The 13,610-nt window shown below is 42.1% G+C and overlaps 1 protein-coding gene across 2 annotated transcripts in view; it reads right to left on the reverse strand.

Annotated features, from left to right (window-relative positions):
• Nucleotides 1-2,533: 2,533 nt before the first annotated feature.
• Nucleotides 2,534-13,610, reverse strand: part of LOC310680088 (sterol O-acyltransferase 1-like) — a 31,358-nt gene continuing 20,281 nt past the window's right edge. For both annotated transcript variants that reach the window (XM_083446348.1, XM_083446349.1), the window contains exons 6-16: nt 13,142-13,249; nt 12,368-12,650; nt 11,713-11,791; nt 11,081-11,162; nt 9,827-9,872; nt 8,611-8,740; nt 6,323-6,420; nt 5,007-5,105; nt 4,326-4,461; nt 3,183-3,328; nt 2,534-2,675 (exon numbers count right to left, since the gene is read on the reverse strand). In XM_083446348.1, coding sequence (XP_083302474.1) covers nt 2,619-2,675; nt 3,183-3,328; nt 4,326-4,461; nt 5,007-5,105; nt 6,323-6,420; nt 8,611-8,740; nt 9,827-9,872; nt 11,081-11,162; nt 11,713-11,791; nt 12,368-12,650; nt 13,142-13,249 — 1,264 coding nt within the window. In that variant the 3' untranslated portion in view covers nt 2,534-2,618. The remainder of the gene's footprint in view (nt 2,676-3,182; nt 3,329-4,325; nt 4,462-5,006; nt 5,106-6,322; nt 6,421-8,610; nt 8,741-9,826; nt 9,873-11,080; nt 11,163-11,712; nt 11,792-12,367; nt 12,651-13,141; nt 13,250-13,610) is intronic.

A 13,610-nucleotide genomic window follows, 5' to 3' on the forward strand; every position in this document is an offset into this window, starting at 1 on the left:
TGCTACCTCTGGTTATGTACTTAATTCGTTCCGGAGGTTTATTCTTAAGCTGATACTGTTCTTAACCTGACACCACTTTAGCTAATGGGGCCTCCCACTGCTGCCGCGCCGTCGCCACGCAATTTCTGTTCTCATCCTGAAGCAAAAGTTCTTAACCCAAGGTACTATTTCTGGGTCAGCGGAGTCTGTAACCTGAAGCGCCTGTAACCTGAAGCGTATGTAACCCGGGTTACCACTGTACCACACTTTCAACCAGTTCGTTGTCTAGGTGCAGTACATCAAGGCTGGAATGAATGAAGGCAGACAAGTGTCATGGATAGCAAAATATATTTCAATTTCTGTATTACATTATAGATCACATAATCCCTTGCAAGTAACAGAATAGGTCACAACAGACAGTTCGATACATTTTGGAATCGGTTAACAATTCTATATCCCACCATCAACAACCTTCCCTGACCCACAATGTTCTCCCTATTACAAAAGATGCAAGTGAGGCTTGGTAAGAACATTCCGGTGTCAGGTACAGCTTGTCCTCTTCTCACCACCATCTGTGCAAGAAAATTTTTCCATTGCTCACTCTGAGAAAGAGGAAAACTACAGCCTTGCAATCCAGCACCTTCCAGGTTAAGAGGATGTCTTGTCGCAGAGGTACAAAGGTTACAATCAGTTGTGTAGATCATTCGCAAGAGATTTGCAACCATGTTGTGCCCATTCAGTTTACATTCACAGATTCAGTCCCAAAGCATGAGGTTGATTACAATTAGTATACTGATCTTCCCACACGTCCCCCTTAGAAAAAAGTACACGCATTTCCCAAAGACAACAGGATTTATTTGATAAAATTCTCAAATTATATTCTGAAGATGGAGGTTTGTGGGAAGGGGGGGGGTTCTCTTTAAACAAGCAGCAGAAGAGGACACAATGCTATGAAAATTCTTTGGGTGGATCCCGGCCATCTTATAATGACAATTACAGTGCCGTCATAGACAATTTAAAAACAAAAGCAAAAAGCTTTTTGGAATGGATGAGTCGACCATGTTAACACTGATTTAGCAATACTACAATCTGCACATATAGTTTGTAATGTTCTAGGAACAGAAATCTCTCTCACATCTCTATCTAGAACCTGCAAGTGAGTAGCCTCTAAAAACAGTGTGTTTGTGAAGGGTACTTATCAGACTCCTTCAGAGCTTACACAGGGTGTTGATCCAAATTCAGATGTTCATATTTCCTCATCTTTCTCCCAAAGTGGATACTGTTTCAGTGCATTTTTAAGTTTTGAACTAGATTAAATACTGTACTTGATGTTTGGCATCTTGAAACTACTGTTCATAATATTCAATCCAGGTGGCACTTCCCCCCAAATCCACAAAAATTATCAATGGCACACCCACCTTAGTCAAATAAACCGGGAACACATGGCTTAGCTAAATGGCAATATACTTGGGTCATATCAAAGTACTGATTAAAATTAGCACACTTAAGCTGTTTTCTGCAGTATAAATCAGAATTAAGTTTCTTTTTAATTTTTGCTGCAGTTAGATGACATGAGAAAAGCCTCCAGCACCTAGAATTTACTAGGGCACCAAATTTAGGACAATACCAAGGACATCAGCTCAAGAACACAAAAAACTTGCATTCTTGCATTTCCCCTATGTGCCTACGCTAGTACATAGCCCCCCCACACACTCCTTTGCACTCTTAGAACATGTCAGAAATGCACTTTAGTGCGGCTGAGAGAAAAGCTCCAGATTATAGACTACACAGTGAGCAGTCAGCAATATAGGGGTATTGTTTTTCACAATGACACAGTCCCTCCTTCTGTAGCTCTAAAAACACCACCCACCCAAGGCTGTCTCACAAAGTAAACCAGCGTTTTCAGTGGAGCAGCATGATCATTGCAAGCCAACACACTCTCTAGGTTCTTCAACACAAACTGCATTTGCCCTCCAAATCGCTGCAGTAATCGTCAGTGAGGAATGCAAGAAACCTAAAAATGGACATGTAGCAAAAGGCAGCACTTTGCTGCTTCTAAAAATTTAATCCACATAGCACTGTGGGGATCCCCCTGATCAAAACTGGCAGCCTAGTGTTAAAGCTCCTCAGTCCTCTGCCTCAATTCCAATCCACATTGGGGCTCAACAGATTTATTTTCAAAAGAACTAACTGCATAAACAGCATCAGATCCGCTTGGGTCCTTAGCTAGAGAGCAGGAACCCCTGAAGACACTGGTTCTGGTTAAAATGGGAATGATACAGCCCTTACTAGCAGACAGCACCCACTTTTGCCATAGCTAAAGACTATGCTAATAATAATAATAATAATAATAATAATAATAATAATAATAATATAATTTATTATTTATACCCCGCCCATCTGGCTGGGTTTCCCCAGCACTCTGGGTGGCTTCCAAAAGAATATTAAAATACTGTGATACATCAAACATTAAAAGCTTCCCTAAACAGGGCTGCCTTCAGATGTCTTCTAAAAGTCTGGTAGTTGTTGTTTCCCTTTAAAAAGTCTGCAGTCGTTTTAACACGCTAGCCCAACTTGTTGTCATTGTTTAAAAGACAAGCATCTTCTGGCCTTGACGCGGAGGGATATCCCAAAGGGTGTCAGACCTTAAGATGGCAAGTCCAGGAACGCGGTTTCACATAGTCAAGGAAAGTGGGCTATAAAACACAAGAGGAACAGTAATGTTAGGCAGGAAATGCTGGGCACTTTCACTTCTGTAGAGCTATCCCTTAGCCATGTGAACAAATGCCAGTGATGAAACCAAAGTGTTTTCCTTTGCTGTCTCTCAAGCCTGGGCGGCCACCCAACTTGCAACAGCCAATCTAGGCAATTAGAAGTGGGGTGGGGGTGGGAAAAGGCTTGCCTTTCCCTGTAAGACCCCCAAATTGGCTTTTCTTTGGGTCAGCTTCACCCAGATGCTTTAACTCTCTGAATGGCAGGTCTTCCAGGTCAAGCAGAATTGCTAAGGTGTCTGCAATCCTGAAACTACAATCCTACTTGGCTCCAGCTACTATGAGTCCAAGAACCAGACCATTCTGGGCAGAATGCAACCTTCTAAAAATCTGGTTTTCGAATTTTATGTTCACATCTTAAGCCTTGAATGAAGTCCAGAATAGCAGCTCAGCTCTGTTCCTCTTATTTCCAATGACAAGTGGGATACTCACATTTTTCAAAGGGCAGTGCTTGTAAGCATACCATTCCAGGCTGTAGAGGGTAAGTATCATAGTTGTACCAAGCACAAGCGTAACCAACAGGATCACCGTCCAAATGGGGCCTTTCCGACGGTCGCTGAGAATGAAGTTGAAAAACGCTGACGGAAGAAAATTAAAATGCACTCAAAATTCATGTTAAGGACACCAGCAGCATTCTTTCCTTGATCCCCAGTTAGCGAAGTGTCCTTATCAGTATGACACGTTGTACCTCTTTCCATAGAAATAAATGGCTCTCAACGGTTTTTGGGAGTTACAGTGGAAAAGAGACAGGGCTTTCCCTTTCAATCACACAGAAAAATCAGTGGGCCACCTACTCATATGAAACAAAGTTGGCTATATGATAGGAGAAATACTTGTCCACCATGACAGATGGTTGATACTGCCAGTGTCAAGCAGGGGGAAAGGGCACCTCTTTTCAGGTTGCAAGCTGTAGACCTCCAAAGCAAGGATCATCTCAGAAGTCTTTGAGAAAGCCGCATATTACAGTTTGGAGCAGTATCAGAACTTGCTCCTCAGCCAAGCCAAGGAAGCCCTCCCTCCTACTCTGGCCATGATCAGTCTCAGAAAATGGAGATTTAACTAGGGTCAGGAGAGGCTTCTAGGTTTAGAGGGAGCAAATGGTAAGACAGGCTGCAACACAAGCCCCTTGCATCTCAGAACATTAAGTACAGATGGCAACTCAAAGCTAATCCTCAGAATTTACAGAAACTGCTGCTGCCGGAAGGTATATTTGGTAAGGTAAACTAAAGGGACCCCTGACCGTTAGGTCCAGTCACGGACGACTCTGGGGTTGCGTGCTCATCCTGCTCTATAGGACGAGGGTGCCGGTGTACAGCTTCCGGGTCATGTGGCCAGCATGACTAAGCCGCTTCTGGCGAACCAGAGCAGCGCACAGAAACGCCGTTTACCTTACCTATTTATCTACTTGCACTTTGATGTGCTTTCGAACGGCTAGGTTGGCAGGAGCAGGGACCGAGCAATGGGAGCTCACCCCGTCGCGGGGATTCGAACTGCCGACCTTCTGATCAGCAAGCCCTAGGCTGTGTGATTTAGACCACAGCGCCACCCGCATCCCCTGTTATATTTGGTACTTACTTCCAAAACACATGAAGAAGAACAATAATACTGGACAGAAGAAACCAATGCTCATCGCCAGGACGTATTCATGCACAACAGCGGAAAGAGTGAAGACTGACAGCATAGCGACTGCTTTGAATTTCTTCCCAAATAACTAGTGGTGAGAGAGAAACACAGACAAACAAGGGGAAGGGTGACTCTCTGATAGGTGAATGTATCAGAGGAGATCCAATTTTCCAAAACAACAGTGAACAGCTTGTGATAACCACCCTTAAATTGCCCATTCACATTTATTGCACAGGGAGGGTCGTCTTGCTCTGTCAAAAGGACTTCTTGCTTGCACAAGGCAGGGCAGCTCGTTTTTGCTGATCCCTCCTACTCAATGGAGCCCCACAAACACTTAACGTGAGAGCTGGAACAGTGTGGGATACGGCATAGAGGGGTGAAATTGGTGGTGGTCTGGTAAAAAAAAAGTGACTTCCCAAATACTGGATACAAGCTTCTCTCTTTCCACCTTCTGTCAGATCTCTGTATGGGTAAAGTGACTAGGTATTTTACATGTTGTGTAATTCTCCTTTACATTAAAACTTTAATAAAATCATTTTGTGGGGGGAATGTAAAGATCTCTGGCATTCCTTTTAAAAAATGGCTTTCTTTTAGAGCTGAAGCAAGGGGGTGCATTAAAAGATGGTTGCTTACCCAAAGGAAATCTCTGTATGCATAGTAATACAGCCAGTCATGCACCACCACATTCAAGGTTCGGTAATACCTTGCATAAGATGTAGAATTCCACCAGTCCTGCAAGAGAGGATCAGGGAAGTAAAAAGAGCAGAGTCCTTAGAGTCAGTGTTTAAAACTGCAGGATCAAAGTGCCAAGTGCATTCCTGCTACTCAAGTGTTTTAGAGCAATTGGCAATACAATCTCTGTGAACATCTGGTGAACTGTTGCAATGTATAACTGAAATTCCCCAAGAGCTCATTTAAATCCTAACCACCTCCTTCCCAAACAGCCACCCTGAGAATAAGTCACTGGTGTCCCAGTATTTGTAGCTACACTAGGTCTCCAAGGCTCAGATCCAAAATGATCAGAGCTAAATCAAATGTGACATTTTCTCTACATGAACAGTAATTCAATGTAAGTGGGGGCAACCTGCAAACCACAAAAGAGAAATATAGAAGGTAGCTGAAATTCAGAGGCCTTTTCTATCACTGTCCTCTAAACTGCTCAAACTAACCATTAATGGCCCCAAGCGGAAGCAGCAGCAGCAGGATCAGAACACACATTTGTATGATCCCTTGGAATTATTCATTTATTTAACAACATGTCTATATATACTGCTTGACGACAAATAGAACCTCTGAGCATTATACATAAGGCATTAAAATTGCCAATAAAAATTTAAAACATCAGATAAAATCAGCAGATAAGCTAAAACATATTAAGACACATTTCAATTTCGACATGTCTGGATAGGCAAAATGTTTTTAGCAGGTGCTAAAAGGAATATAGCAACACATTATTGTGGACGTTTAAAGGCGCCAGTATATGCCAACACTAAAAGAAGGCTGCAGGTGAGTTCTGCTAAATAATTTATAGAACGGACATACTTTTATTCCATGACACCATACTCAAAACTATTTACATTTGTTTAAAAGTCACAGCAAGGTTAAAATACTATGCAAAAAGCCCAGCAACAGAAATACAACCCATAGCAACAAATGCTTTTGAATCAGGAATGTCAAGAGAAAAAAAGGCACAGGCTCCCTTTTTCACCAGAGGTAAAGGAATGTATTAACAGGTTGTCCAGAAAACTGATGGTATCTGATACCTCTCTAGGCAGGAGGAAACTCATCAATGGCAAAATGACACACACACACGCAACATTTCTATCAAATGGAGCGTTCCACAAACCAAGGTACACTCTAAAACTGATAGCAAATACTTCTTTGCGTGTTGTGTTTTGTGCATGTGTGAGTGAGCGAGATATATATCATGAGCCTTGCACATCAGTTACCTTGTAGAACATTCTGTCAGCAAAGCGCAGCATCTCAGCAAAAGCATTCAGCCAGCAGTGATAGACTAAATAATGTGAGAGGAATGTCACCAATGCACCTGTGGAGCAATGAAGAAAACATGTATTTCAGGCTAATTTATTTCTTTCATGTGGAGGGGGAAATGGCTTGCCCTCCTCCCTCTGTATTGCTCCCCAAGTTTCCATAAAGGCTCTAGAATAGCAAACACTTGAAATAGAAGCAATGAAAGTATTGATTGACCTTGCTTAGGACAAAATCTGAGGATGTTTCCTCTTGGCCATTTGCTAATAGTGTTGGGCAAAGGTTTGTTGATCTTATGCCACATATACTGTACTGCAAAAGCTCTGTGAGGGGCAAATGGCAGCAAATAAGCTAGCAAGGATAAGAAATGGGCCTAGCAATAAAGATCATTAAAGATTGTTAAGGTGTAAATGTAAAGCTATGTATTTTAGTTGCTTTGGTCTTATTTGCTAAAGTATTAGTTAGCTTGAACCTTTATATATATAAATAGAAGACGTATAATGTTGTGCTTCTGTTTTCAGGCCACGAACTGAGCAAGCAGACTTTCCCATCTCTTGGGTGGGGGGGCTCCATGAGGAATTTAAAAGATAAAAAAGGAGTTTACCAAAAACAAAAAAGCAAACAAAGAAACACTGAAGCCTTTCTGCTAGGGGTTATATGGTTAGAAATTCCAAAAAAGGATGGTTAAGTTGTTTATGTATGTAACTACAGCTAGGTTTTCAGCTAAGAGCAACAGAAAAAATTAGAGCCTATTGTGTTATGATTATGATAAATGAGTGACAATAGGCTGCAGCAAAGGGGGGATAAGGAAAACATCACAGAAAATGGGTTGAGAAGTCAAGAACAGAAAAGAGAAAAATGCATTGGAATGTTATGTGTAAAATGTTCAGAAATTTAATAAAAGTATTATTTAAAAAATTGTTAATGTTTTAGATAATTCTGTTGCTTTAATCATACTTGGTAAAGTATTAGTTAGCTTGAACCTTTATATACCTGCATATATAAATAGAAGGTATATAAAGTCCTTTACCAATATCAGACTATATAGACTAGAACCAAGGATAAAGAATCTGCTGTTTGAGTTAAAGATTTGCTTTTGTGTCATCTGTTTATTGTTTGACTTGGCTGTTCTGGTCTGAGGTTAGTTTGTTGTACTAAGTGATGACTTGTAAGGGGTCATGACCAGAGCATGAGGATGTCATGTCTTCGCTAATGCATAATGGTCAATGTAGAACTCGTTATATATTTAGCATGATGTAAACTGTATGTGAAAGAATATAAAAGTGTATTGAAACCTGTGATCAGTACAGTACCCACCATTTTAGGGAACTGTCCTTGACTGCAGTAAAGTTAATAAAAGGGTACTGTCTTGCTGGAATCCTTGGTTGAATTTCTTATTGAATGGGACGAACCTGGGGAGTGATTTTGGCCCCTCGCTTGACAATGACCATGTAAATAACTGATTACCTTCCCATTAGGAACGATTGTCTGTTTTTTGACTGGCATCTAAAACAGACAATGATGGAGCCAGGCACTCTTCCCTGGGGACCGCATTCTACAAGCAGGGAGCCACCTCTAAAAGTGTCCGTTTCCATGTTCCACCCTCCACTCCTCCCTAAGATATTTATGCAGTGACCAGGCTGGTTCACCAGCAGAGAGGAAGCCCTTCTGGTGTTGGGGTCCTGAGCCGCATGAGGATTTATAGGTCAAAACCAGCACTTTGAACTGAGTCCAGAAACTAACAACTGCTTGCATCCCCAACACAAGACTGAAAAGCAGAGTTGGATGAAGCAGGATCGCACCTTCTCCAGTCTACCAGGACTGATGTTACTAAGGAACATACTGCAAAAGGTGTTCAGAGAGAAGAGCAGTAGCTCAGTGGTAGTGAGGGCATGAAAAAGGTCAATCTGCAGCCTCTCCAGGTAGAGCCAGGAAAAGTTCCCTGTCTGGAAACCCTGGAGATCCACTCCTGGTCAGTGTGGACGACCCTGAGCTAGATGGGCCAGTGGTCTGAACTTCCCATGTTCTCTCTCAGAACAGTGAGATTCACGCTCAGCTTCAGCTGCTGTCCCAGTAACAGGTTTTCAGGAACCCTACAAGTCAGGGAACCACAAAGCTAAGATCATATATCCAACAGGCCATACACTGCCAGTTGTTGCCAATATCACCACTGTATCTGATTATTTGTTTGTTGCTTAGAAAAATTCCAGAATTAAAAGGGGCCAGGGTGATACCCAAAAGCACTCACTTGGAAGCAAGGTGTTCAAGATGCAAAGGAACATCCCTCGTACATTAAAGGGCTCTCGACTATATTTCCGAAATGTAGGAAAGATGTATAGTTCACTTATATAGTGCAAATAGAAGACTAACGCAAGGGCCTAGAGAGGAGTAAAAACAAAAGCCCCTGATTATAAAAGTGGCACAGGAGTAATCCGTAAGAGAGAAAGCGGATCCCAGTTACCAATATGCACAGATCTAAGCTGAGTAAACATCATACATTTAACGCACATGACATTCCCCAAATAATCCTTAGACATGCATTTTAACACACACACACACACCGAGCTCTAATTCCCAGCACCCTTAATAAACTGCAGTTCCCAAGATTCTTTGTGGGAGGAGCCAGGTGCTTTGAATGTCCGGTGTATATGCAGCCATAGGCAACAGCTGACCAAAGGTTTCAGTGCCACTACGATAGTCCCTGCTTCTTTCAGATAAACGGCATTCCACATGGGCTCCACCATGTGCAGAATTACTATGCCAGCAGTTGGGAGGCCTGGGTAGGTGCGCTGCTGGCATGTGTATATGTGGAGGGGCCCAGGTGGAACACCTGCTTTACCGACAGCAGCTGCCATGGTAGCGGTTTCATTGTCCTGCAAGGAGCAGGTCCCACGAGTAGAGACTGATTAACAGACTATATTTTTATCCAAGACTGTCCTTTGAACTTTTAGGATATGTGACACTGCACGGCTAGCCCAGCCCAGGGAAGGACTACGTCTCCATTTGAGAAATACGACCGTGCTTGAAATTAGCTGATCTGCTCCACTCGGCAAAATAAAAATACACTATACAGATTGCTGCACTGTTCATAATTTCCTAAACTCTGGAAAATGTTTACAGATGATAAGAGGACTAGCACACAGGCATCGGTGTTTAGGAAGGCTTGTCGTTTAGTACTATTGTATCCTGTCTTCAGAGAAGTGAAACTGTTTAATTTATCTTACAATGGGAAGGTGTGTTTGTCATTAGTTTAGGGGTAATTATTCATTCAGTGATCCAAATCTGAAAGCTTCAGAAAGCATTGTCTCCATTTCTTAACGCCAAAATAAAAATAACTAATACAGGCTTGTGCAGTCCGGTAGGCTTGTACATATTTTTATGAACCAGTAACCCTTATCAGCTTTCAAGGCTGTATTATTATCTGCAGAAACACAGAAATCCCCAAAGGAAGAGAAATATCTAACCTCTGCAAACATGGTAGCTACATAGCTCCATCTTATTGTAGGAGTTCTGAAAAGAAAAGGAGATCACAGTCATTACACCTAAATCAAGACAAGAACTTGCTTGGCATCAACTGAAACCCAATTTGCGAGAATTTTACAAACAACTGCTAGACAGCAAATCACTTTGAGTTACTTTCCATAATAAAAGCAACTAATAAGTGCAAAAGAAATAATAACAGCAGAGCTGATGTAGTCTGCAGTAAACACAATCCAATTTCTATTCCAGAACAGCAAATATTTAATGTAAGAAAGTCTGTTTGCTAGTTATGATTTTGCTCAAATGGCATGTTTTACTAAATGTGCAGCTGCACTACTATTTTTTGAATCAGTTTGTTATTTTGCATAAAGAAGGAAAGGAGTAGTTGAGGGCAATAGGATATACAGACTGGAGAATGTGGAATACCATGGAAAATAGAAAGACAACCCTGTATAACACAGCAACTTCTACAAAGGAACTCTAGAACCTTATACATAAAAACCCCATCAAAACCCATGAAGTGTAGAATATCTTAAAGCCAAAATGGTCAGACTCAGCACCTGTTATTGGAACCAGAAGCAAAAAGCTCTGGTGTGCTCAAAAGAGATATGCATTGAACCAATGCATTTTGGATCCTACTAGGCCTGCTCCGGGAAAATTCAGAGAAACAAATGGTTGTCTTCAACTAACCTTTACTCAGAGAAGACCCACTGAAATTCAGGACCATGAGTTAAGTTAGAGACCCAGCAGTGGGTAGGGTCAGAGGCAAAAGTGGGTAGTGCAATAGATAAGAGAGGCTCAGAGGCCAGTGGTGTAGCGTGGGTTGCCTGGGGCCGTGCGGAGAGGTTGGGTGGGAGGGAGGGAAACACATTCAACTGCCTAATACTATCTGCATCGCCCAGGAGACATAAGAAGAGTCGTTCTATGGTCTGGAGAGGTCACTCTGGTTCGCATGGAGAAGCTATTTTCAATGGATCCCAGCGACAGAATGTGCAGTTATATTGAGGTTGCCCCAAGTGTTAAACTTTTGCATCCATAACAATTTTGCGCACAGGGCAACCGTGACTGTGACCCCACCATGCTACGCCACTGCAGAGGACTGCACCTGCCCCCTGGGCCTGAGGTCCCCAACCTGTGTGTTATGCCCTCTGTTATGAAGCATGCATCCTGTCCAACCTCGCAATCACAATATATATAAGAATTGCCAAGTCACAATGGAGCAACTACATTGACATTACCGGGGATAGGCATCTCTGTAAATAAGGGTGGGAGCAAAGAGGAAATACAGGTACTGGGAAACTTTAGGAACTTGGACGGTGTCTGAAAAAGCAGAATGGAGAGAGTCGTTTAGTACCAGATAATGCCACACACTAAAAAATAAACCCACAGGGTTCCATCCTATTTTCTGTGGGTCTCAAACTGTTCATTAATGCTTGAGTTTAGCAGTAATAAATTTATACAATTTCTCAGTCCAAGGAGATGGTTTGTATGCCATTCTTATTCTATTTTTATTTTTTCCCAGTGAGTAAGGCAAGTCTGTGACAAGCCCCTCATCTCTAGTCTTCCCAGGTTTAACGCCCTCCCACCCCAAATAAGCCCCCTATTGTCAGAGCACTTTCCCCTGTTCCACTAAACCCAGGATTCTCTTATTTCCTTTGCAAGATGTGTACTCCTAGTCCAATAAGCATTAGAAGACTGACAAGTTGCATGGTATTGGTAATCTTGCAAAACATGGAGAGGCCCATTCTTCTGAACTAGAACAGGTCTTTGAATTGTCTCCATGTCACAGAACCCAACTCTCAGAACAGGAAGAAGGGAGGGTGCCTTCATCCCCACAGCTGTACAATTATTGTAGGAAACAGTCACTCACTTGACTTCTGTGGCGTAAAGGAAAGTATTCGAGAAGTATTCTCCCTAATGAAAGAGTAGCCTTTCATCAGCAGGCGCACCTAAAGGAGTGGAATAACAGATAAAATGTATTTGACATCTTACAATTAAGTGGGAGATGGTCCAGAAGGATACCATGGTCAATAGCACCAGAAGCTCCTCTGCCCCTCTTTTGATGAAGGTGAGACCAAAGCAGATTCAGTCTCAAGCCAGGTCTGCACCCAGAATGCAAGAAGTTGAGAGAATCAGTATCCTCCAAGAATGCTTCCAGTTGTACTGGCATTGCTCTCTCCTTCATCGTGCTCAAAAAGAGGGTGTTTGCAGCATGTTATTAGTGGTTTAAACCATCAGTGTATCTGAAAACAGAAGTACGTACTAGACCTTAACAGTTATAGTGCATTTCTTTTTGCATCTGACCATTTCTAACACCCTCAGGCTCAATCTCTTGGAAAAAATGAAAACTCGCCACCGTTAATATTACCCCAAGTCAGGCAGAAGCAAAAGTAGAATGTGTACACAAAATTACAGGTTAGCTAAGGACTCAGATCCTGGCATAAAGCAGCATTTTGCTAATTCAAGCTTTGTGAAATGACCTTGAGCTACATCCAGAAGAAACTAGCTCTCCACATGAAACTCACCTGCTCAAAGATCACTATGCTAGCAGAGGCTGGTGGTAAACGGTAGGCAATGACAATGTAAGCTGGAACCACTCCAAGCGCAAATATTTGGAAGATCATGAGGAGACCCCCAAAGAAAGCGGAGCGGATTGTCTTGTGGGAGGAACCATGGTAGCCCTGGGCCCACAGCAGGAAGAGCCCATAGGGCACAGTCAGGGTGGACAGGAACATGTAAAGCCAAGTGGAAGCAACGACAGAGGATTTGCCAAAAGCGTAGACCAGGAGATCAAACTTCAGCACCAACCTTCAAAAGAGATTCAAACACAGAAAGTTAAAATATATATTCCATCAGGTTAAATCAGTAACAGCTAAGTAATTCTATAATAAAAGTTGAGGTACTTTTAATCTTTTTTAGTATTTTAAGTTTTGTATGTTTTAGAGTATGGTTGTGATTTTTTTCATGGTTTTCTTGTTTTATCTTTCGTAAACCGCTTTGAGGTTCCTTTTAGAATCAGGCAGTGTATAAATCTTATGAAACAAATACTGAACTTAAGTATACACCCTTAAGGTTTTATACTGCACAGAACACTCTAAAGCAAGAAAGCAAACACAGAGATACAGACAGATACAACCCCTACAGAGATCCAGGACCCCTTGGATAAGCACACGCATGCGGGGAAATTGTAGTTATTGTGGCATAGCCTGCAGCCTTTCAGGGCTCCACATCTTCCAAGACTTTGCATGCAGATACATTTTCAAACAAACCTCCAGCTGATCCCTTCAATATTTTCCTACCTTCCTTCATCAATGGAGTCTACTATGAGGGTGCAGAGAATGATCATGATGAAGAAAGCAATGAACACATGATGAATGGTCCGGATGTCTTTCACTTCAAATAGCTCGCTGAGGAAAATAATTATAAGAAGTACATTAGAACATTTCGGGGGGTGGGGACAAACTCCAGGACTTCCAGTGATTAAACTTAAGAGCTGAAAGCAACAGGAATATGGTCAGAAGATTCGGAGGATATGGCCATGGCTTCCCTGGGCCATTTGCTTTTTCTCCTTCAAATGTAACACACGATCACTCTTTTTCAGTGCAATTTCTCTGCATATGTTCTGCAAAATTTATCTGTCAACAAATATAAGACCTTCACCACTTTTTAGAGGGGGTAGTATGGAAAGAGGTGCCGCTGTACAAGAGAAAGAGATTCCCGAACTGTTTCCAACAAGCAGGCAGGGGCGGAGCTTCATGCACCAGGGGA

The sequence above is a fragment of the Podarcis tiliguerta genome (assembly GCF_965153285.1).
Source record: "Podarcis tiliguerta genome assembly, chromosome: 6".
Taxonomy (NCBI): domain Eukaryota; kingdom Metazoa; phylum Chordata; class Lepidosauria; order Squamata; family Lacertidae; genus Podarcis; species Podarcis tiliguerta.